General features: G+C 38.7%; 1 protein-coding gene across 1 annotated transcript in view; it reads right to left on the bottom strand.

Moving 5' to 3' along the window:
• The window catches only part of ANGPT1 (angiopoietin 1), a 163119-nt gene extending 138218 nt beyond the window's left edge, over nt 1-24901 (bottom strand). The window contains exon 1 of the mRNA XM_069779903.1: nt 24205-24901. Coding sequence (XP_069636004.1) covers nt 24205-24501 — 297 coding nt within the window. The 5' untranslated portion in view covers nt 24502-24901. The remainder of the gene's footprint in view (nt 1-24204) is intronic.
• Nucleotides 24902-25957: the final 1056 nt, after the last annotated feature.

Here is a 25957-nt window from a genome sequence, read left to right on the forward strand (position 1 = left end):
TCAATTTTCCATAAAAATATTTACATGGTGCTTGGGGAGGCAGATGGTTATTTAACATCTAGAAATGGAGGTTTCTGCCACCAAATGTCATCCTTATTAGCTGAAGTTTTCTAGGGGAAAAAATGTAGAGACAGGACTAATTTGTACAACTCTGGACATCTACACTCAGATTATATAAACAAGTGCAGAAAAGTGCCACTGTGATGACTGGAAGTATGGAGAACTAAACTGACAAAAAGTTAAAAGTGATCAGCTTATTTTACTTAGGAAAAAAACAAAAGAGCAAGATTTTTCTTCTGTAAAATGTCCTCCCTTCCTATCTTTAAAATCTTGTTTCCTATTCATCTTCCAATTGTTCAGGGTATTCAACAGAGGTGTTGAAGCTCAGTGTGTGTTTGTCTCTTACCGCTATATAACCTCTTGACAGGAAGAATAGGAAATTCAAGATTTAAATCATGCTATTAATTCCACCAAATCTGATAGACTGAGAACAGCATTTAATGTCAAGAGAAAACTATGCTAAACTTAAACTAAAATTGTGTTACTAAGAGCTATACCTTGCCCTCAAAGCAATAGAGGTCAGTATTAGTATGATGGATACATATAAAATTGTCAGTGCTTACATCAGAATTATTGTAAGTCTCAATTTTCACTATCACCAGGTAAAAAATATACATTTTCTAACAGGATAATTAAACAGCACAGTCTCTCATGTTATTTCTGATGACTTTAACATTATGCCAACTTTCAACCAAATCAGTCTGTGCTGAAGAGAGATTCCTTTTCACATTTGTAATGCAGTTAGCTAATGTTACTTCTGAAGACAGTATAAGTGGATTCCGTGACAGTAAATAATAAACAAAATGTGATAAAAGGATTCTTCCAAAATATATATTCTGTCATTCAGAATTGCAGATGTTTTGAGTTTCATTCAATATCCTTCTTTTACAGCACTCATGAATTTCTAGATGGGACATAATCCTTTTTGCATCTTACTCTTCAAGATAGTATGCTCAACTAACGCAGCTTAGATATTTCTGGATCATAACTGGAAGGCAAAAAAGATTATATATATCTGAAATGTTCTCTTAGGCCAAAGGGATACCAAAGTCTGCCAAATTGTCTTTGGATTATGTGTTGAAATAAGAGGAAAATACAACTTCTTCAGTCCCTCTCTGGTATAGTGAGTATCTGAAAGAAAAGTTGGCCTCACCAGAAGTTAGACTACTGCCAGATGAAAGCCGACCTGTAGTGACTCTCAATATCTCCTATGCTAGTAGTGAGTGTTAATTCAGATTGTAACCACCACCCTCAGTCTCACTTCTCATCATAGTCCCTTGCACCAGGGAACCTAATTATCTTTGGATACTTTGTATTCAGTTTGCATGGTGGGGTTTTGGTAGCAGGGGAGGGGCTGCAGGGGTGGTAGCACCTCTGGAATAACATTTTTAAGAAGGGGAACATGCAGTGTAGAGGGGAGTGGAATGTGAGAGAAACACCTACGCAGACCCCCAGGTCAGTGAAGAAGGAGGGGGAGGAGGTGGTCCAGGCGCCGGAGCAGAGATTCCCCTGCAGCCCGTGGGGAAGACCATGGTGAGGCAGGCTGTCCCCCTGCAGCCCGTGGAGGACCCCATGCTGGAGCAGGTAGATGCCTGAAGAAGGCTGTGATCCTGTGGGAAACCTGTGCTGGAGCAGTCTGTGCCTGAAGGACTGCAGCCCGTGGAAAGGACCCATGCTGGAGCCGCTCGTGAAAAACTGCAGCCTGTGGGAAGGACCAGCCCTGCAGAATTTCATGGAGAAGTGTCTCCCGTGGGAGGGACCCCACTCTGGAGCAGGGGAAGAGTGTGAGGAGTCCTCCCCTGAGGTGGAAGGGGTGTCAGAAACAATATGTGATGAACTGACCGCAACCCCCATTCCCCATCCTCCTGAGTGGCTTCGTGGTGCTTTGTTGCCTGCTTGGCCTAGACCACGACATGCCTTCATACGATGGAGTTTTCTAGCTGCCTTCATTTAAGTCCTTTTGGGCATTGCCCAAAGAAGGAGCCTTGCAGCTGGCTATGAATCTCTTGGGCAACAAATGCAAAACATAAAAGTAGAACAAAAATTAAAAACAAGCATGCATTGAAATTAGTGACAATTTAAATCAAGAATATGCTTGGAACCATATGTTCAAAATTATGTGTACATATGCAAAAGAAAACAATGCCTGTTCTGCTTGTAGTTACATTTTGTTGAACTCAGAGATGCTATACTGATCTACAGCCAACATAAGCGGAAACAGAAGCAAGGCCAGTGGATATTCCAGTAAATATAACAAGAAAGAAAGAATATCTTATGTCGCTGAGAGAAATTAATCAAAATCAAATTAGTATTAACACTCCTTAGTCTTGATAACATAAAAAAGGCTATTAAAATATAGATAATCCTACAAGTTCACATAAAAGCTGCTTTTTCTGTTGCGAAGAGTGTTTGAGGTATTGATAAAAGACCTGATCATTTATCTTTAGTTGAAAAGTCTTCTACAATTTTTCAGATATAATAACATTGTTCCTTGGAATTTTCTTATCATTCCTTCTTCCTACAGAAAATTTCATGTGTTTTATACTCAACAGTGGAGTAATGGCTTTACTGCTGATGCTCCTTACATTTTTACCAAATCTGTTTGTGCTTCTGTATTTCAATAGTTCATTCCCTTACATGCTATGTAACAGAGATAACAGTGGCTTGACCTAACAAGCTAGTTCTTCCAAACTAAAGACATTTGAAAAAAATTGTAAATCAAACAAAACTATGCTATTCTAAATATTTATATGAACACAGCTTTTCTAAGACCTACAGTAGGAAACATGCAGAAACATATGAAGAGTCAGCTAAAATTGTACACAGTACAGTAAACGTGTTAAATTCGGAAATATGCACATAATAACAATATATAAAAACACAATGCTTTCCTTTATGTGTTTGAAAATTCACACAATGTGGGTTTAGGCAAATATGTGGCAATGTCGTATTCACTCATAAAAAGTCAATTAAATATCCACATTGTCATAGTTATTTCTTCTGCAATGAATGACATTTTGCCTGGGAGCCAAGTCAAAAGTATGTATCAAACAGCACAAGTTGAGGAATTTGGTCCAAAACTCTGTGTAGAGACAAATCCCTTTGAAAATGTTCATGTTTTGTAACCATTTTACAACAAACTCATCTCTGTTACTCATAGAATCATAGAGTCATTTAGGCTGGAAAAGACCTTTAAGATCATCAAGTCCAACTGTTAACCTAGCACTGCCAAGTCCACCACTAAACCATGTCCCTACATGCCACATCTACATGTCTTTTAAATACCTCCAGAGACGGTGACTCAGCCACTTCCCTGGGCAACCAGTTCCAATGCTTGACAACCCTTTTGGTGAAGAAATTTTTCCTAATGTCCAATTTAAAAGTCCACTGGTGCAACTTGAGGCCATTTTCTCTTGTCCTATTACTTGTTACTTGGGAGAAGAGACTGACACCCACCTTGCTACAACTTCCTTTCAGGTAGTTGTAGAGAGCGATAAGGTCTCCCCTCAGCCTCCTTTTCTCCAGGATAAACAACCCCAGTTCCCTCAGCCGCTCCTCGCTGGACTTGTGCTCTAGACCCTTCACCAGCTTTGTTGCCCTTCTTTGGACACACTCCAGCACCTCAATGTCTTTCTTGTAGTGAGGGGCCCAAAACTGAACACAGTACTTCAGGTGCGGCCTCACCAGTGCCAAGTACAGGGGAACAATCACCTCCCTGCTCCTGCTGGCCACGCTATTTCTGATACAGGCCAGGATGCTGTCGGTCTTCTTGGCCACCTGGGCACACTGCTGGCTCATATTCAGCCGGCTGTCAACCAGCACCCCCAGGTCTTTCTCTGCCAGGCGGCTTTCCAGCCACTCTTCCCCAAGTCTGTAGCACTGCATGGGGTTGCTGTGACCGAAGTGCAGGACCCAGAAATTGGCCTCATTGAACCTCGTACAGTTGGCCTTGGCCCAGCAATCCAGCCTGTCCAGATCCCTCTGTAGAGCCTTCCTTCCCTTAAGCAGATCAACACTCCAGCCCAACTTGGTGTTATCTGCCAATTTATTGAGGGTGGGCTTGATCCCCTCGTCCAGATCATTGACAAAGATATTGAAAAGAACTGGCCCCAACACTGTGCCCTGGGGAACACCAACTTGTGACTGGCTGCCATTGTGACCAGCTGCCAACTGGATTTAACTCCATTCACCACCACTCTCTGGGCTCAGCCATCCAGCCAGTTTTTTACCCAGTGAAGAGTACACCTGTCCAAGCCATGAGCAGACAGTTTCTTCAGGAGAATGCTGTGGGAAACACTGTCAAAGGCTTTACTAAAGTCTAGCTAGACAACATCCACAGCCTTTCCTTCATCCACTAAGTGGGTCACCTGGTCATAGAAGGAGATCAGGTTAGTCAAGCAGGACCTGCCTCTCATAAACCCATGCTGACTGGGCCTGATTTCCTGGTTGTCCTGTATGTGCTGCGTGATGGCATTCAGTATGATCTGCTCCATAACGTTCCCCAGCACCGAGGTCAGGCTGACAGGCCTGTAGTTCCCCGGATCCTCCTTCCAGCCCTTCTTGTAGATGGGCACCACATTTGCTAACCTTCAGTCAACTGGGACCTCCCCCATTAGCCAGGACTGCTGGTAAATGACTGAAAGTGGCTTAGTGAACACTTCTACCAGCTCCCTCAATACCCTTGGGTGGATCCCATCCAGCCCCATAGACATGTGTGTGTCTAAGTGGTGTAGCAGGTCGCTAACCATTTCCCCTTAGATTATGGGGGCTTCATTCTGCTCCCCAGCCCTGTTTTTCGGCTCAGGGGGCTGAGTAACCACACAACAACTGGTGTTACTGTTAAAGACTGAGGCGAAGAAAGCGTCAAGTACCTCAGCCTTTTCCTCATCTTTTGTCACTGTGTTTCCCCTGCATCCAATAAAGGGTGGAGATTCTTCTTAGCCTTCCTTTTGTTGCTAATGTATTTATAGAAACATTTTTTATTGTCTTTTACAGCAGTAGCCAGATTAAGTTCTAGCTGGGCTTTGGCCTCCTAATTTTCTCCCTGCGTAACCTCATGACATCCTTGTAGCCCTCCTGAGTTGCCTGCCCCTTCTTCCAAAGATCATAAACTCTCCTTTCTTTTCGTGAGTTCCAGCCAAAGCTCTCTGTTCAGCCAGGCTGGTCTTCTTCACCAGCAGCTCATCTTTTGGCACAAGGGGATGGCCTGCTCCTGCACCTGTGGGATTTCCTTCCTGAAGAATGTCCAGCCTTCTCGGACTCCTTTGCCCTTCAGGACTGCTTCCCAAGGGACTGTCAGCCAGCCCCTTAAACAGGCCGAAGTCTACCCTCTGGAAGTTCAAGGTAGCAGTTCTGCTAATCCTTCTCCTTGCTTCTCCAAGAATGGAAAATTCTATTATTTTGTGATCGCCATGCCCAGGACAGCCTCCAACCATCACATCACCTGCAAGTCCTTCTCTGTTCACAAACAACAGATCCAGCGGAGCCCCTTCCCTGGTTGGCTCACTCACCAGCTGTGTCAGGAAGTTATCTTCCACACACTCCAGGAACCTCCTAGACTGTATCCTCTCCGCTCTATTGTATTTCCAGCAGACATCTGGTAAGTCAAAGTCCCCCACGAGAACAAGGGCTAGTAGATTGTGAGACTTCTTCCAGCTGCTTATTATTCCACTATCCCTGTCAGAGCTATGCTACCACAAACTTGATGCAAGGTGGATCCATTTGTTTGTACACTGAAAATAAGTCTTATTCATGGGTTCAGTTTTTGCTTTCAGTTGTAAGTGGAAAAGCAGAAGCAGGTCTATTGACAGGATATGTGCTGGAAGGAAGCAACTTCCCACCCAGCTCTGCAGCATTCCAGTGACCAGACCTGTCCTTTGACTCTGCTGCAGGTCTACAGGCCAACCTCAGACACGCGGGTGCGTGGCTTACTGCAAGCAAAGCAAATTTATCTCAAAAGCAAAGAGACCAAGCAAATAGCTGAACATACATATGTGTATGAACAGACTTTGTCTTAAGTTCATATAAGGCATATTCGTTCACAGTGTCTAGACTGGTAAAGAGTTTAGAGGTCCTTTGAACTCTTGTTCTAGTCCTCAAAAGGATTAGGGGCAGGAAAAACAAACAAACAAACAAAACAAAACAAAACAAAACAAAACAAAACAAAACCCTATAAGGAAACTCCCTCATTTGCAACCTGGAACCTGGATAACAATGTGGAAATTTGTTACCTTTGTTGACTCAATGGTCACAAGACTGCCATACATACTGTCTGGTCTGGGACTGCTCTCATTTTGGAGAACTTCGAAGTTTCTTAACAGGTCTAATTTTCAACAGATGTTGATTCTGCAGCTCCTAAGAGACAAACATTGCAGCCTGTGCCCTCTGATTACTAGTTATCTTTGAAAATATAATCTGTGTACAGATTTTCAATAACACTAAGCACCCACCAATACTGTTGATGTCAGGGGTAGCTCCCAGCCCCTGTGAAGGTCAGATTTTACATTTTTCTCCTAACACACTTCTATGGTCTGAAATTACAGGAGCCTCTAAACTTCAAACAACATATATTAAAAGGAAAACAAAAAATTGCTTCAACACTGCTGTTAAACTGTGATTTTCCTACTAATGATTAAACAAAGGGGTTTAATGTACATTCTTTATGTAAAATAATATTCAGTCTATACATTGCCTCAATCATTTGTATGAGTTTCTAGCATGGTTCATACAAGGCAACACATGCTCTATATTTTACCTGTCATCACATTTAACCCCAGTGGAGAGTGATTTGTTGCTAATAAATTATACATTACTTTGTAAGGCATTTTCAACAAATTTCAGATTTTACTTTTCATTTTAAAAGTTAGTGTTGTTAGATGTTTCCATACCTTCTCTGCAACAATGGGAATCAATGGGCTATAACATAACAAGAGCTTTTCAGTTCAGGAAAGGTTTTTACTTGCTAAGAAGAGGAAATGGCTCTCTCCTTTTGACAACCAGAAGTGGGTGTCAAATGGTTGGCTTTTGCATGGGTGGTCCTGAGGATACACTGCTGCATAGCATCACTGCCCCTTTGCACATCAGGTTGTGTGACCAGGGCTGGTCTCTTAAGAAAGCAAAAAAAAAGGTCGGTTTGGAAATTGAGTGAGAAAATGAAATAGCATGTATGTGTGCTGGAGCTCTGGCCAGTTTAGTTTTCATCCCAATAAAGCAGGGAATGAGGTTTTGATGTAAGCACGAGCATCCAGATGCCTAGCAGATTTAAATCAACACCATTCCATTAATCTAGGTTGAGCAGTGTCAATTTACAGCAGCTGTGAAATTAATCCATCAGTAACTGCCACAAAAAATAAAATTTCCAGACAGCAATGAGATGAGTAACCTGAGAGACAGCTGGCTATCTACCTATCTGTATTACTGTGAAGTATTTTGATAGGTATCATACAAACACTGAAGCTGCCCCAAGTCTTGGTTTTATTGTTGGCTGTACTTAGATTTCCCAAGTTTCTAAAGGTACATCAGCTACCCCTTGTGTACCTTGGGTTTTCCACTGGATAATGAGAACAAAATTAATGCCACCACCAAGCCTTTTGATTGCTATGAAGCTTTATTCACCAATGTCTGTAAAATGTGTTGAGAATCTGAATACAAAAAGTTATAGAAGTATGATCAATTGTTGCCATTATTTTAAAATTGAGTGCAAGACTACGAAGGAAGTATGGAACCTCTGCCAATATTAGAGAGAGCTATAATACATATATGCACGGAACTCATGGCATGAACACTACTTCTTTCATAACATCAGAAATTAAACCAGCAGAGCTTGATATACAGTCTTGACTGCACTGAAATTACTTGAAGTTCTGCCTTTGACATCACTATAGCTAGCATATCTTCCTAGGTGCTTTATTTATATCAGAAAATGTAAGTAAACTGTTGTTCATAATTTGAAACATAATCTTTGTAATATTTTCTTCTCAAGTTTGTCAGTAATTCTGTAAACTTTGTTCCAAGGTAAAAATCCTGTAAATGTTTACAACACTTACATTTGACCTGTACTAGCAACAGATGTGTTCTTGCTTCACTGCATGTTGTATTTAATGTACATTATTATTCAGCTGTGATGAATTGTGATGGACAAGTGATTTAATTCTGATCTTTTTATGTGTGCTCTGTAACTAAAATAAATATTGAAAACCTTCATTACTTGCTTCCAGGTAGTAAAACTATAGAAAAAGTTCTGTATTTAAGAACCGGGCAAACTGTTTTCTTCCATATACAAAATATATCCCAAAGGAAGGCAGTAACAGTCAAATTTTGTTTGGAAAGTACATCTTTAAAAAAAAGTCATTTGCAAAAACCGCTATACAAAAGAATCATGGACACCTGAATTTCCTCATTTGTTAGCAAAGATAACACAAGCTGAAAAATATGAACAGGTTAAAAATTCTTTATGACCAATTCTTTATGGGGAGGGACACTCAAGTATCTCCTATCATTTTTTAAATTTATCTGGTCACTTTCACATTAAGATTTTTTCTCAGCATGTTGCAGTGTAGAAACACAAAATTAATATGTACATGGGCATGGTGACTGGCCTACGGTATTGAAAGGCATTGTCATCAGAAGATGCCAGAGGGATGACATATAGCCCTATCAACCAAGTCATGAAGGCTTTTCAGAAAAAAAAAGAGCCCCTGGTTTTCCGACCATGTCTGCAACATCCAGGGATGCATTGCTAGTATATCACTCAACAAAACAGAGGAATATTATCATGTGTTCAGCATGGATCTACTTTTTTGTTTTGCAACATAATTGCTGTAAGAGCTTTTTCTTAAGCAGATTGATGATTTTTTTTTTTTCCTTTAGCATGAACTAAATTAGCCAGCTAAAAAATATTTTTGTTAATTGAACCAAAAAACAGGGCAATGGAAGAAAAGTTACAAATAGTTCTCTTTGAACACAGATGCCTCTAGTTCAGTGGGGATAGTTTGCATGATCTTTTCTATATCAACAACATTCCACATGCATATTATGTCTTTTTTATTAAAAAATAGAATGGCAGAAGCAACTCTTCCCAGATAAACAGGAGGACACCAATACAGTGCATTCATTTTCTAACATCTCCACTGTGCCTGTACGTTGATATTACACTTAGGCTTCTCCTTCATATCCCAAGATAATACTGGAACCTGATGCTATTTTCACTCAAGTCAGCCCTAGGAAAGTAATTTTGTAGCAGTATGCTGATTTTATGAGCAGAAAAATGTTTTCCGGTGGCATCTCTTTCAGTTTATGAAAAACTCAATTTTTTAAAAGAAAATGAAGATTAATTTATAAATAAATAAATAAATAGATAAAAAAAGAGACAGATTACATTGTTTAACCAAGAATTCTATCCTCTTGGCTGAAAACCACAACATTTTGATTTGCAGTTTTTGCCCTCTGCCATGTAGCTACTTTTACCTGAGATCTCAAGCCCTCAGGTTGGAAGGTCTCTAACTGGATTACATCTGCTACATAGCAATTCTGCCACACAAATATCTCATGGAAATGTCCAAACAATCTGCAGAAAAGGTCAACAAAAAGGAATTTTCTATTTTAAAACATTTCAGAAAAAGAAATAAAAACATTTCCTGACTGTCTTCAGCAAAAAAAATCGAAAAACTCAAATGTCCCCTGAAAATACAGGCAAGATAGAATCCAAGACTAGGTTTAAATTAAAATAATCTGCCTGATCAGTTTGAGTGCTTCTGTTTCAACAGGTATCTCAGTTCTTCTTTGGTATTTTAAGGTACTGGAAAGAGGAATACTGAAAAAAACTGATAGGCAAAGTTGTGTTTATGTTCTTTTTGATGTGAACGAAAAAGGAAATACTGAAAATGTCTTTATAAAATTGTTCTCATGAGATGTACTTCCCACTTTCAGGCCTGGGAAGTGCTGGGAGAAGGCTGTGCACATAAAAAAAGCTGAACACAGAATCCCATCCTCAAATGAACAAAAAAATCTGAGTTTGCTTCTCACAGACTGGGCTTGAGTCTTCTTTCAGCTGCAGCAGACTGACATTGGCATCGTTCCACTGATGCCATTGCCATGATTTCTGACTTATACTGTTGTTCCAGGGCTTTCTAAAAGTGGTCTTTTTTGTATTATAAAACCACCACTGCACATGGTATTAGCTGGTATCTTTTTAGGCATGTGGAGGAAAGAACTGGCTGGGGATAGAGACCGTACTATCATCTCAGTTCTTGATGTGGTACCCCACAAATTTATGCTGACACAATGCAGCGATTGTAGAGCATATTGTGAGGAAGCACACCATCTGTTTTCTGCCTCTGCTTTTCTATAAATAACAGACTTCAGTCTCTGTGGGTGCCAGGCTAGCCTTTTGCAACATACCCCTCTAGCCCTTTAAAATTCCTCCTGACCATCTGGGAATTTCCTGTTCTGCCAAATCGGTTCATCTGGACAGATCTGAGGTCTGTCTCTCACCGTTTAGAAATCCCCTTACATTAGGGCAGGGACTTTTTGAAGTAGGTGAATCCAGAAAGCCAGTGCCAAAAAGTAGACCTGGAAATTCTGCCACTCCTGAAAAAATGCCAGGGGAAGGAGGGGCCGAGGGGTCAGTTTCAGCTGGGTGGGCCTGAAGTTGGGAAATGCCCTTTCCTGGACAGGAACTGAGATCAGATTTTTACTGCTGATTCACTGTGAGCAGCATCAGGCCAGGCTCCGCAGGAATTCATTAGCATCACACTCCGGGTGAGAGTCGAGAGACTTTTTTTTCAGTTTCTAATCCTCTCGAGGCTATTTAATGATAATGGTTTGAGTTTGTGGAATGTGTTGAAAACCTCCTTTGGGTTCATGTTCCCATAGGAAATTACTGCTTTTTCTAGTCATACTTTTTGGTAAGGGCTCATGCTAGCAACACCTGGAAAGCATGATAGCAATACCAGACTAAGCCTGATAGAAGCAAACCCAAAATTAATATCCACTCTGATAGAAAAAACACCGAGCAACTCCGACTTAGGATGTCAAACTGTCTCACAATATAAAGTTTGTATTGCATTACGAGTAGTGTTCTCAAAATAATCTTGCTGTAGCTTGCTTATACCCCTTCAGAAGGATTTTACTACGGAAGCGAAAACATGACAGCATTCAAAATCATACTGACATAACTAACACTGAGGTGTCATCTTGAAACTTAAGAATAATGAAAATAGGAAATTTACCCTAAAACACATTGCCAGAGAGAAAAACCAAGGCTAATTCTAGTGACAAAGGACCAAAGAGTTCTGATTGTAATTTCAGGAGCCCTGCATGATTTCAGCAGCAAAATAGTGAATGAATATGTTGAAGTAGTCTTTAAAAATGCACAAAAAGGAAAAGGATGTCACACTTGGTTCATATTTTACAAATCAAGAATTCATGTCATATCTTCATGCCTGTAACAATGCAACAAAAACATTTTCAGTCTTGCTCAATTCTGCTTCTAGGAAATACCCCAGGGGGGGCAGTGGCCAAATTATTAGATGTTTCCAAGATGTGTAGGAGTGTTAAATCCTGGATCAAGGAAACTTTTTTTGTTTGTTTGTTTTCATTACTAGGGTTCATAATGTATTTTTTTTTTTTGTGTGGAGCACTGGGAGGCATTAAGATAGAAGGTAAGAACTGCTGGGTTTTTTGGTTTATTGGTTTAGCATTAAAGAAATACAATCAGTAATCCTAGTTTTAAGAACCTGAATTCCAGACAAATTCTTTTATTCCTGTCTGTGTTCAATTTTATAACTCTTTTTAATGTTGGTACATCCATTGCACTTTAAAAGTCAATATATAAAAAGATTGTATAAACACTTAAATATCTAATTTATTCACTCACTTTAGATGTAACAATAACGAAATATTTTTATGTTTTTAAAACTTATTAGTGGCCAGTACAGCATGTGCCATAATGGTTATCATGCATTGGCAAAAAAAAGGTATCTAAGGTCATATGATCCCCTAGGTGCACTGTGCAAGGAATTACAATTCACTTCTTTTTGATGCTTTGAATTATTGTGACATTGTTCTCTATAGGAAGTCTTCTATAGGAAGTCTCTGGACTTCCCATTTTCATCCACTTATCCAAAAGTATAAAATAGATGTGAGCTTGTTTAGAGTAACAGAGCAATTCCCACTCAGTTCTACCTCCTCTTGAAGTCTACTGAGAAGTAGCTACATGCTTGTGATAACACTCCCCAGTAGTGAAATGAAAACAATTTATTTTATAGGGGTAAATCTTGCAATGTACTAGATGTTTTCTGGAAAGTTCTGAGTACCATCAACTCAAACCAGGACCCTTGGCATTTTGGGGGTTCAGTCCTTAGATCTTGCAAAATCTGAAGTTGGCAAGTTTGGGCAAATGCCTTTCTAGTATTTCTAACCTCTAGCTCATCACAGACTCTCCATGATGCTTGCTTGATGCTAGTAAATTATTTCTTCACTTAATGGTCAAGTATATGCTGCAAACACAAACATTACTTTTGAGGTTGTCGCTGACAGTTGCAGGAGCGTTCCTGGTAAGAGACTGACGTGCTGGTGACCACCTGCACTGCCACACATGGCAGTCTGGTCCTACTCAACATTTCAGCTGGGGCTCGTCTGCATTTCAGATACTTTAATAACCAGCGAAATTTGGAGAATTCACAGTTTCTTCATTAAAACACGCTGCTAAGCATCTTCTTTACCTCAGTCCTGTATTCTTCTTAAATTTAGAAAAATAATATTTCTGTCCTTTTTAAAAAAAATTAAAACAGTTATTTTAAATAAAACCTTCCTCAGCTATGATGATTTTTTCTTCAGCAGACTGTAATACTGCTGAAATACATACTATTATGAACTTTGTAGGGCCACACAGCCAGTAAATAGTTTACAGCTACATTGTTTCAGGGCATTTTATTGAACATAGTGCTGTACACCAGAGTAATTTTTCAGAAATTTCTGTCACTGCAGGACAAGTTATCTTATTGTGTGTGCTTTAGTGACATGTTGATTCCTTGGGCAGCACACAAATTTATGGATTACAATAGCAACCTTCACCCTTCCTGTCAGACTTTTAATGAAAATCCTCTATCAACCTCAAATAGACAGACTTCTTGCTCTGAAGCACCACCCCCACCTCCCACCTTATATTTAGCCTTTCCAGTCTTTCTCCAGGTCCCTTAGACTTCCTCTGAAATGACCCTTTCCAAGAGGCAGTACTCCACAGTTACAAACTTGTCTTCAGTTTCCTTGGGAGTTACCTGTCCCATAACTATTTTATGGAATTCAAAATCATAAAAAAAAAACACTTGAAAAAGCGACATATATTCTTACTGCATTTACAGTTTACCCAACCCACAAACCTATCATAGATATTTCACATAGTTTACCCAAGCATTACATTGTTTCGTTAGAGCAGTGTATGTAAGCATGGAATGAGGTGCAGGCATTTTGTCAGTGAGGTGAGATGCAGAAACTCACATAATACCCTGGTTTCAGGGAAGTCAGTGGAGTGTGAAACAAAGCCAGCTTTCTCAGCAAAACTCAGCTCATGAGGATTTGAAATCACTCATTCAACACAATACTTCTAACTTGCAGACAGAGCCATGCATTATATATTTGTACAGTGACTGGCACAATGGCTTATCAAGCAGATCAAACTATAAAAATCTGTCTTTTACCAATGATTATTGAATTCATTCTGCTGTAATCATCCTTCACCTTTAATGACAACCGTTTGGTACTTGGCAAACTCCTCTTGCCTCGTGTGCCTGTGCAAATACTGTTGTCTTGCTTATGCTTCCCTGCATAAAACTCTGGTATTGTAACAGGTGCCAATAATTCTGTAACAACTGACGTGAAGGCAGAGGCCATAATGGTTGAGCTGTATGATGTCATGGAGGTAAACGATGTCAGAGGAATATACAAAAAGATATTTATTGCATCAGCCAGAATTCTTGGAAAAGCCAAGAGATCAAACTGGATCATTCAAGAAAAATGTGAAGAGAAACAACCTTAATCATCGCCTCTGTAGTTAGCAGGCTAAAGTGATAAAGAATTTTGCGGTCCATATCTCCTCCGTACAAAAATAGTAACACAGAAAAAGTTTCTAGCAAAGCATTGATGGCCTTTCCCATTAACAGGATAGAAGTGACACAGGAAAGATAGGTGGCCCTTGACCATTTATCTCTACTACCGTAAGTCACACACAGAGTGAAGTATGACATTTTAGCCAAGGAACAAAGGGGAATAGTTCATTCAGGAAGAGATTAGGTCATCTCTTTGAGCAATTTTCCCTCTAAGCAGATCCTCAAAATTCCAGGCACAGCACCAAAGGCATCATGGTTTGGGGGCTGCCTGTTACTGTGTTGACTTGCTGATGTGGCCTAGAAGGCCACAGGAATTTCCTGATGAATCAAGACTGTAGAGGGTAAATATTTAACTATGACACAAATAAATATACTTAATACTTAAATGATAATGGCAGCAATCCTAAATCCTCATTTCAGCTACTTTTATCTACATATGAATATCCAATTTTCAAAGGGCGTAGCAGTCTTCACTGAGTCCTTCGGTGTTGGAGGAGACTTCAGAGAACCAGGTTGTATATAAAGTGTTTCTGTGAGATTTCAGAAATATCAAGTCACTTCTACACAGGTTTTTCATACAAAATATTAGGGTTTTAGGAGAACTAGTGCTCTGATAGTGGTGGTGAGATAATTATCTGAAAAGCCTCGCCTTCTTGAGATGCAAACACATGACTCAGAAGAGAGAAGAGAAAGGCATGTAAATGACCCTATTATTCACCCTTACTGTTACCCACACACTGAGCTGATGGGAGAGTTTTAAAAAAGAGATTTATTTAATACAGTTCTCTTTCCTGCAAAAAACTTCTGCATAAGAACTAAAACTCCCAGAAGCTAATTATTGCTAAAGTTATTCAAAGCTGAATGTATGAAAGTGAAAAACAGCACATTTAAATAAAGCCCTAGGTGGTTTAATCCAAACTGCAAATTCATTCAATATAATGCTTAGGAAAAAAAAATTCCAAAAACATCATTTAACAGCAACTACATTATTTTTTTCCCAAATTTCCACTCTGCAAGACCATATTTGCAGACAAGAGATTCAGAAAGAAAAATAAACTTTTATAAGCATAGGCTGACAACTTTAAAACACCAATAAATAATATGATTCAAAGGGCAGGCAAGTCTACCACAACCCTGAAGATAAATGTAAAAGCATCTCTAGAGATTGTACTAGGACTGCTCCTTTGATTTTTGTGGGTATTTAAAATGTGTTCTGTGGATTTGAAGTGTATTAAAGGTTAAATATTAAAATACATCTCAGAACAGTAAATTTACACATCAAGAATCAGATTCTTTTCACCTACAGTCAGGAAGTAAGAACCCCACATTGAAGGCTGTAGAGCCTTTGATAATGACTGAAAGTTTGTTGTAACATTTAAAATAGTGAGCAGGAGCACTCAAATGACACTAGTGCTTTTCTCTTTGAAACCTTGCAAGTTCCCTCTGCAGGTTTAGGCTGGAGCGGATCATGGATGAGGAAACTAAAAGCCTGGCCTGCTAAACAATGTTATTCCTAAACCAGAAGTTTCATAACATAGATAGTATCTTTCAAGAAAATCCTCTTGCACACAGAAAACCTTTAAAGGAAGTTTAGATGTGAAAGAAGGCAGGATCAGACTATAAATGGTATATCAGCCTGCAGCAGAAATAGTTTTTAAATTCAAAATTGATTACCACCAATCTGATCATCTCTGCTCTAGTGTGAAAGACGCCATGCTGTCAAAAAGAGAAAAATTACCTTCTAAGGTTGTCTGCTCATACTCCCAGTTTTCTCCACAGTTCTCTAGTCTTGCCTTAATTTCCTGACAGGGATGCTCAGAGTTTATCCTATCTCTAGCCTATTTGCCTGCTTGGTGGAAAGAATGCCAGGACCCAAATCCTCAGGCAGAACAGAGTCAGAAGGGAATTCTGTTAACTGGAACAAGTGGATTTCAGTTGTTCCCATACATTCCTATTGCAGAAGGAACGCCTGGTACATTATTTGTACTAGACAAAACATGACAAATGACAAGAATTTAATCCAACAAATAAAAATTCCCAGAAGGCACAATGAAAAATTATAAATATATAGTTATGCCAAGTCCTATAAAAGAAACAGATGCCATACGTGCACAAAGAACAATGAGGTTTGTCTTGCAACATATGCACATGTAAGGACAGAAATATTTCTGGGATGGGGAGTACAAGGGTCTAATATTTTTTCCAGAATGTATGAAAATACTTGCTTCATATACGTTCGGCAAAGGACAAAAGCAAAGGCACACTTATAATTTATCAGCAACACAGTATGGGGACTCGTTCACACAGAATTAATGCATATACAGTATACAAGGTTTCATCTTGCTACCAACTCATCTAGTTTTTTTGAACCAACAGCCCAATTCCAGGAGAACAACAGGTTGACAGCAGGTAAGTAGGTATAAAACATAAAAATAGATTTAAGACACTACACTTAGAAACAGATTTCCATGTACCTTAACACCAAACACTCCTAAAATCTAAATGCATATATGTGTGTATGTGCACGCGTATATGTGTGCAGACACTCACGCAGCAGGGCGAGGTGTCCAAAGGGAAGAAATTCTGCAGCATTCTTACAGAATTTTTGATCAGCCACTTTTCACTCATGGTTCTTCAACCCAGATTTTCCAACTGCCAGACTGCATCTGCACTTGCAGCCTATTTCTCTCTCTTTTAAGACAGGAATAGTTACACAGATCATATGACTGACCATGTACCACCATATAAGAGACCTTTAAACTACCTTTGCTAAAGACACACCTATTCCACCATAAAACTAGCACAGTTCTATATTACCCCTTTCTTACTGGATTTTTTTCTTTTTTTCATATCTGCTTCTAGAAGCCAGTCAAGAGAATATAAGAAATTTCTTTCAGTCATGTAGCTCCATGGCCTAGAATACTGATTTTCTATATGACTTCTGAGGAATTATAAAATTTTCTTAATCCATTTTTTGGTTGGTTGGTTGGTTGGTTTGTTTTAATTCTGAAAGAGAACCATTTTTAGAAATGTAGAATAGTGCAACTTGAACATCTTTCCAGCTGCCCCTATACCTGTCTTGCTTTAACAGCCTGTACCCATATGTTTGTTCAAAGTTGAGTATAGCCCCACTGTTAGGTCCTGTTTAGAAAAGGAAGTTGCACTAGTTTGATTTGCATCAGTTTTAAACAGGGATAATCAAACTGGTGCAAGTCCTCAGGTAGACTTCTTATCCCAGTTTAGGAGTGACTTACACTGTTTTAGATTAACCTGATTCCTAACTAAGGTAATGAAAAGCAAAGCTTGATCTTTGTGCAGGAACATTAATGAGAATGTAGTGCAGATGTGCAACAATTTATGACATTTCTAATTTACCCTTCCAAATGAATATTCACCACCCTGGTGTTTCATAACACTGTCTAAAACATGCACATGTGGTTACACAAGAATAACCTTGTATTAAAGTACAGCTTGTTTCATAAGAAAAAGGACCCTTCCTATGAAATATGAAACTATTTCAATTTCCTTTTCCTGATCAAACTTCAACCCTTTAACAAGGGAGGAAATCCTTATGCTACTGGGAAGACTTGTACACCAGGCCTGTTTATTCAAGACACTTGAGCTGCTGGTGTTGAAGATGAGGTTTGCAGCACAGCTAAAACCATGATACTGGTTCTAGAATGTCCTCATTTACTAGCTCTTCCTTGTTTGCATCTTATTGCAAATACAGAGAAGAGGACTGAACTAAGCTGAACTGTAAATTGAGATGAATACAAGCAGGTTGTTAATATCTTCATCTTTCAGGATATGCTTGCAATAAATCACACAAGTGAGCCCAATTTTGATAATGACAAGTTTATTCAAAGTTGCTGGTAACAATAGCTCTGAAAAACTAGCCATTCCTCACTGGTCTTCCTGAGAATCCATACAAGACTAAGCTACAGTCCTATTCATCTCAGATGAATACAGGTTGGAGCAGCAGCTGCTCAACGGGTTTTAAGAACTCTGCAAGAATGAGGACGATTCTCGCTGTTAGCAGGACATATATAATCCATTTACTCAACCACAACCTGCAAAATTTACTTAGCATTATAGATTCATATTCATTGTAGTTATCTGCTTATTTTTTATAAACTATTTTAGTTGCTCATTTTAAAATTATTTTCCTTCCAAAAGATTTTTTAATCTTACATTGTTTTCTGTAAACATTGGAAGTATTATTATCATACATAAACTGTTGATAGCACAAAATACCTTCCACCAGAAAGACTCCAAAAATAACAAAAAATAACATACTAAGCCTCCCAACAGCCTTGTGAATTTGAGTAGTAGTACTATATCTGTGTTAGAAAAGGGAAACAGGAATACTTAAAGTTTACAATTTCCTTGCAGTCGCAAGGGAAGTCTATGCTACAGCCATGGACAGAAGTAAAGCTTAAATCCATCCCACTTAACTGGCGCACTTAAATCAGGAAGCGAGCTGCTCAGGATTTCCCTGGAGTCAATGAAGAGAAGCAGGGACTTCCACAGGACAGTTCAGATGGCTGGCTCTTCCTCTGGGCTTGCTACTGTCTCTTGACACATCACTGAGAGATTCCCCACAGCAAAGAAAAACCTATCTTGGGTATCTCTGGGTTTTGGCCAGAAGTTTGGGTGGGATGATGCAGGCCTAAAATACCCAGCTCTATACTTTTCCCACATGGGTTGTCTTTTTTTTTTTTTTTCCAAGGCACCCTGCACTATGAAGTAGAGATTGCTTCCAAACCACAGAAGGGAATGGGAACGATGAGTTCTCAGCACCCTCAAAATGACACACCATTTACTTTATATCAGTTTCATTTAGAAAAGCTCTCAGTGCTCCAAATGAGATCTCCCACTGGGCATGTTGGTTGGACAGTTCTGATGACTAATAAATGTAATATTTTATTGTTACCAGAAAGTTCCTAATTACAGCAGTCATCACTGAAAATATACGCATTCAGGTTCTACTGCACATTGTGATAAAGCCTTCTGTCCAAGCATGGGAAATATTTTTTTTAAGTAATTTGCTACCAAATGTGGCACCATGTGAGACTGCCCTTCAGTCTAGTTCTCTGATCCCTCTGCTTTTAAAAAAAAAACATTGCCAAATAGGTTATCCCCCAATAATGTAAAACTTTCAGGCATTTCCACATTTGAAGTCTTGCCTCTTTCTTGTGGGTACCTTCGAATATCCCAAGAACTTTAGCAATTTGATTAATAAAGTTAGAAATGCAGGCATATTATTGGCCAGGAGATTTTTTTGGAGGTAAATAAGCAATTTTGATTTTACACTCAAGTGTGAATTTTCTCAGAACCAGTTTGTTTCCATGCACTTATTTTTGCTCCTTAAATTTGGCTTTTATCCATTGAGTAGTACATACTATATAAGTAATCCCACTAATTTGAATCCCACCATTTGTTTCACAGCTTGTTTATGGGAACTGCACTTCAAAAGTCACTAGGGTGAGGGTCTGCTTTGGATATCAGAATTCATTGACTCCCAAAGCAAAAAGGAGCACGTAGAATAGAAAACAGTCTCTGGGTCTAGACAAGAAATCCAGGTTCAAGCTGCGTGCTAAATAGAAGGCTAGCAGCCAGTTTTGGATGAAGGTTTCTCACTGTTTCCTTTTAGCCCTGGTCCACCTTGAAAAATGAAAGATTTACTGGAAAGCCATGCCTTACACAGCCCTGTCAGTAATGCTCACACAAGCAGAATGGCAGATTCCAAATCTAATGACCTGCTTTTATTTGTGAAAATTAACAGGACATCATCATGGATCTTCTTGTTGCGCTTAACATCCAAATATTATGTGGACTTTAAGGTCACATGTTACATTGCAAAATGCCCAGTGAAACATAACCATAAACAAAATGGAAATTTTACTGTTTCTTGTAATAGTTCAACTAGGGAAAATTGGTTCCTTAATGTGACAAAATTTTACACACACTATGGCCACCTCCATCTTTATATTAATATAAATTTGCCTCATAGGATATTATGACAACTCTTTAGATCTGTCCTCTTCAGGGCAGGCTCTGTCACACTTTCACACAGCTTCACAGCAAGAGTGACATGTAAGGAATTTTCCCATCTTCAGCAAACCATATAAAACCCAAGGCAAAATCCAGCCACTCCACATGCATAAACGTATTATTACTATTTTGTTGCAGTGCTAGGCCCTGCTGGTAAAGAGAGGAGAGAGGGCCAATCTTTCAGTGGAGCCACAGCACACAGTGACAGACACCAGTCTTTCCAAAAGCCAGTTTCTTCCATACAGTGACTGGTCCCCCTCAAAACTTAGGTTCCTTACATGTTTAAAACCCAAGTGAGCACTTGCGATGTTACTTCTGAAAAATAAGGAAGTCAGCAGAGAGCACAGAGAATGCCATAGACAAATAATTTATCAAAACAATGGTAAGAATAAACTTTAAAGTAGACTATCAAATGGCTACAGATACCCCAGAAAACTTTCTCATAATTTCTTTCTTTAGTGACTGAATCCAGCTCATCATTTTATACTTCTGTTATAGCTGGTGACAGCACAGGCACTTTGAAAGGAAAGGGAAGTCAGTTGAAGCTTCTTTATCTGCTTTAAGTGTAGCGGTGCCATCAATATTTGCAGAGAAAAGGAAAAAAAAAAAATCTAAGTTCGGATACTGGCTGACCAGAATGATTGTGGTTCACTTTCAACTCAAGCTTGTACGTTCGAGTTAGCTTCTTATAGTATACTATTCTTAAGCATGCATTTAAAACTTTTATGGTATTCTGCTTAGGTAATAATCAGAAAAAAAGAAAGAGTGGATCATCTCAAACTCACTTATTACTATAATAACAATTATTACTATTATTTGGACTGAGAAATAAGTATATGAAACACTCATCTATATAGCTATCCTGAACGTATACTGAGTCCATCGATACCTTAAATTCAGCAAGCTGACTAGCAGAAAGTTCCCAAGCAAGACATGATGATAACATTTCATATAACTCCTCTTTGGCAATACTTAGACACTGCAATTAAATACCAAACAGTATCACATGTGCCAGTCAGTTACTGCAAGAAAGAAAATGTAATGAACTGTTTGTTTTGAACTATTAGTATAAACATATTGCAGAAATGAAACCCAAGCTTAAACAATGGGGAAAGTTATCCAGTATTAAAATAAACAGTTCTAGGAAAATCTCTAAAAATGTTTACCAAGTCATCTTCTTCTGAGTAGTTTCTGTGCAGAGCGTTTTGCCATGTCCCTGGTTTGCCAACCAATCCCAGTTATGCTGGCTATAGATATGCAAATGCTAATGGACAAGGCTGGGACTTAATTGCCTATAACTGGCTCCCCAAGCAAGTGCAATTTCAACTACAATCAAGCTTGTAGGTCATCAAAGAAGCATTTTCAGATTTAAGCATAAAAAAATTGCCTTTTTTTAAAAAAAAGAATACAGGTTTTGCTTCTAGAAATCTGCTAGTTTAGATATCAAGGAAAAATATTTTTAAATTAAAATACTACAGAGTTGAGCAAACCACGATTCTTGCAAACTTTCTTAAATAATCTTTCAATACTGCAGGCTAGCATTTGTGCTGAGAAAATAATTCACTCTGACAAACATTGTCTAGGTACAATTTTAATGGAAGTTATATATATTACCTGAAGTAATAAACATATTTCCTTTATGTAAGTCAGAATATATCTCAAATTCTTAAACATTATTTCTTATTATATCTATTCACTTCCAATCATAGACCTATAACCATTAATTATTCTTTACTTCGTTCACAGCAGGTGCATTGTAAAATGCTATTCAGTGTAGCAGCAGTTATATATGATTTTAAAATCTAGGGGGAAGAATAAATGCAGAGTATAAAAATGAGATGCGAGATATCTACATAATATATTCATTACACTTAAGCATTATGCTTGTTTTGAAAGGAAATGAGTTATGGCTGAGACGCTTTGTAATGGCAACAGCAACAAAGCAAATTCAGTATTCAGAGATGCTATAATGGAGCTGCATCAGCCTCATTTGTTCAGAGTGAGCCGTACTCCATCACACAGAGAAACGGGTCCTTTCATTCCAGGGTAAACTGACACATGGGGATACGTGCACAATCCCAGTTTTATGTAAACCCCTGGGAGCAGAGGGTTGGGGGCTGGGAAGGAAAGGAGGAGGGGGGTGGTTCTGCCCATAGCCAGTTTTACAATCACTGCAGAAGAAAAGAGTCCTCAAATATAAACCCCTTTCATTGGGCTTCCTACCTGTTTAATCACTTCCCTCCAAAGTGTGAGAGGAGTAACCCTAACTCAGACTTTCACACTCCAGAGACTCATATTTCATCATGTTCAGTTCAGAGTGAAACAGTGATCTTAGTTCAGTCTCTAGTGGACAAACACAGAATAAGTAAAGTCTTACAAGCATGATTCAGCAGGCAATTTGCTCAAGTAAAATCATGTGTGCATAAACACAGATAACAACTTTCCTCTTCTTAGTGCTTGCCTCAGCCTCCCAAGGTACAGTAAAATAAGTTCTTAAGAAATGCTTTCCTCTGCAAAAAACATCCCCTCTTTTCCAGCCTTATATTCCCCAAAGCAGACCAAGATATTAAAAAATGAGGAAAGTAGTCTAAAAAAGAAATGCTTGGTTAAGTTTTGTTTTATAGTCACATGTGTACTGGACAGAATCTTTTCTCTCTTGCTAGAGCCAGATATGCAAAGAGCACAATTAATTTACCAAGAGATCAGGAAATCCTCTCTAAAGATGTTAGTAGATTTGGGGGGATGGGGACAGCTGTATATGCTTTTTAACATATTTCTCTCTTGTGTACTGTCGGGATGAAACAAAACATGTAAATGAGATAGGTAACAGTAACTATGCTAATAAGTTTTAGCCCACCCAGTAGAGTCTTCACTTGATTTTTATTGATGTTCATTCTTAGTTTGAACTTGTGTTAGAGTTAAATCATGTATCTCTCAAATGGATACATACAGCAGTTTTCTTGTGCCATCTTACATGACTAATTGCATCACTCAATTGCTCAATTTTCTAAGTTTTGCCAGGTCAAAATGCCAGTGTGAGAATGGGAATATTACAAATAACTATATACAAAGACTGTTTGTTTATACATTTTTACTGGTCAGCTATCCCAAGGCATTTTCATTAGCAAAGCATGGACAAGATCCTGCAAGGTATGCAATTTTACACAAGTGAGTAATCCTGTTAAGGTGAATGGGACTGCTCATATGAGTGAAATTATTCACATATTTAAGCCTTTTCAGGCCCAAACTTCAGCTCATATATAAAATACTGAAATGTTCATTGGAAGTTTAGAGCTATTATACAAATTCTTAAAAATAATTACTTCTGCTAAGGTACTGCAACACCTTCAAACCCATTTTTCCCTTTCTATGAAAGAATGCACATATACACATACAAATTGAAACAGGCTGTTTCAAGTCCAGTGTAATCTACACAATTAAAAAGTTTTACTGCGAAGTTTGGGGACTGTGAATGCCTATATATTTTCTTCTTTCTTTCCAGTAATTAGCTGGGTAGAATAGTATTACAGGAACTATTTATGGAGGAAAAATCATATTCTTAACCTAGTGCCTTTAAATGCTGATTTTTTTAAATGCTCCCTTTTGCTGTCAGAGTAGCAGGTATCCTGCATGGCATCTGATCTGAAGCTGTGAACTATAAGTAGATTTTATAGGAATACTTAGTAAGTTCTGTCATTAGAGTCTCTGGAGGATTTTTGCGTTCTCTGGCTCACAAACATTCATGGTCTCTTGAGATACAGCTTTAAGAAGTTGTATCTTTCAGTAATGTGAAGAAAATTCTGCTCCCAAAAAGCAATGTCACTAAGAAGGGTGCACTCTGGCTGAAACATTTCTCCCCTACACAGCCACGGACTAGACTAATCCTTATTACCTCAGTTCTCATAGAAACTACTGAAATCTTTGAACAGCGTAAGCATCACCAAAAATTCCATTTAGTGAGAAATGAAAAAAAAGAAACACTTACTTTTTGCAGCCACTGAGTGTAATTTTCCATCACATGTTCCAGATGTTGCAGTTTCTGGGAAGAGAAATCCTGTTCCACGTGAGGAGCATCTCTCTGAAGAGCATTTGTGCTGTACTGGTCTGTCGTGCTTTCACGACAGTTCCCGTCCTGTTCTGGCAGAATGAAAGTATAGGTGCACTGCCCATGCTGGATCCGGTTAAATCTTCTCCCACTGGCTTCTGGACCCCGACGCTGGTTATTACAGCCTATATGAGCAAGAATCGCTGCCAGGAAAGCAAAGGAAAGGAAAACTGACATGTTATTATTACTTTCCTTTCCTACGTTAAGAGAAACTTTTTCTTCCTCTTTCTTTAAATTTGTTGTTAATTTCCCTTAAAGTCTTTGGAAAAAGGACTGGAGAAGCGCACTTTAGTAATCAAGCTTGGATAAACTGTTATTTTTTAAATTTTACTATGAGGATAGCTTCCTTAGTTAAAATTGGGAATATTTATTGCATAGTAGTTAAGATTTATTGTTTCCTCTCTGTTACAGTCCAGCATGTAGCCTGCTTTAGTCAGCTGCATATGCATATCCCAGTCTCTTTCCCCTACACTATCTGCTGCAGAACTGCTATTTTCTCTCAGACTTCAGTGAGTTTTATTAAGGTTGCACTTTCAAGCCAAGCTGGAAGCAAGCAGCCTTTCACAAGATGACTTGACAGGAATGCGTGTATGAGTGCGCCCCTATGCTAAGGATGGCTGATGGCTCGGTACAGAGGGATCATCTTACAAACTGGCTGGATGCATGACCTCAATCATGCATGGCTTTCCAGCCCCTATTGCATACAACTGCTAAGGGCTTTTGATGAATTCACATAAGTTTAATAAGGAAGGCAGTCCACCTTAATACACTTCATATGTTCACACTGACCTATTAAAATGTAGATAAAGTGTAGAAGTTTGTTGTAATCCCTCTGTAAATATACGAAGCACTGAAATTAAAAATACTTTCAGTTCTGGGCTGCTCAGTATCTATTAAAGAATTCTAAGTCGGGCAAATGACACTTATGGGAAAAAAGTTACGTTTAACCCTCACATGCTTTAGCTACTTTTCTAAGACAATTGTGTTTCTTCAGCAGAGTTTGCAGAGAGGGGTTTTTACAGCATATAATGAAATTAAGGTTGCCAAATCGTAATGGGAAACGGCAGTTCAGAAGGATAGTAATTTTCTATGTTTGGCGTCTCAACTAAGGTAACTAATTATAAAGCAGTGAGGGATGGTGACTGAACTTTTCCAGATTGTCTTCTGTACTACTGTGTAGTTATCACACGCAAAACACTTCTTCCAATTTGCAAAACTGTATGGGCTATACAGGCACCCTGTGTTATATGTAGAAACCTTCTCAAGGGCAACTTCCTCAGAAAAAGATTGTGGTAACTATTTAAGAAACTATCTTATATTTAAATACTGCCTTTGGTACTTGCTAGAGACAACTTAAAAATGCACAGATTAGAAACATGATTGGAATATTCCTGAAATTCAGAGGAATTTGGATCTGAGTCCCTGCTCTAGTATTTGTTGTTGTTACATAAATATCAGCCAACACCTATGCAGACCACTTTGCACAATTTTTCCCATGTAAGTTAGTCTTCTAAATAGCAATAGCACTTCACTAAAAAAACAACCTGCAAGGTTTTACCCACAAGGAAACATACTTGCAAGAATACTGAGTGCAAGCACCTTCAGCTCATGCAATTGCCATTTGTATCACAAC

This window comes from Haliaeetus albicilla, chromosome 3 (genome assembly GCF_947461875.1).
Source record: "Haliaeetus albicilla chromosome 3, bHalAlb1.1, whole genome shotgun sequence".
Lineage (NCBI taxonomy): Eukaryota > Metazoa > Chordata > Aves > Accipitriformes > Accipitridae > Haliaeetus > Haliaeetus albicilla.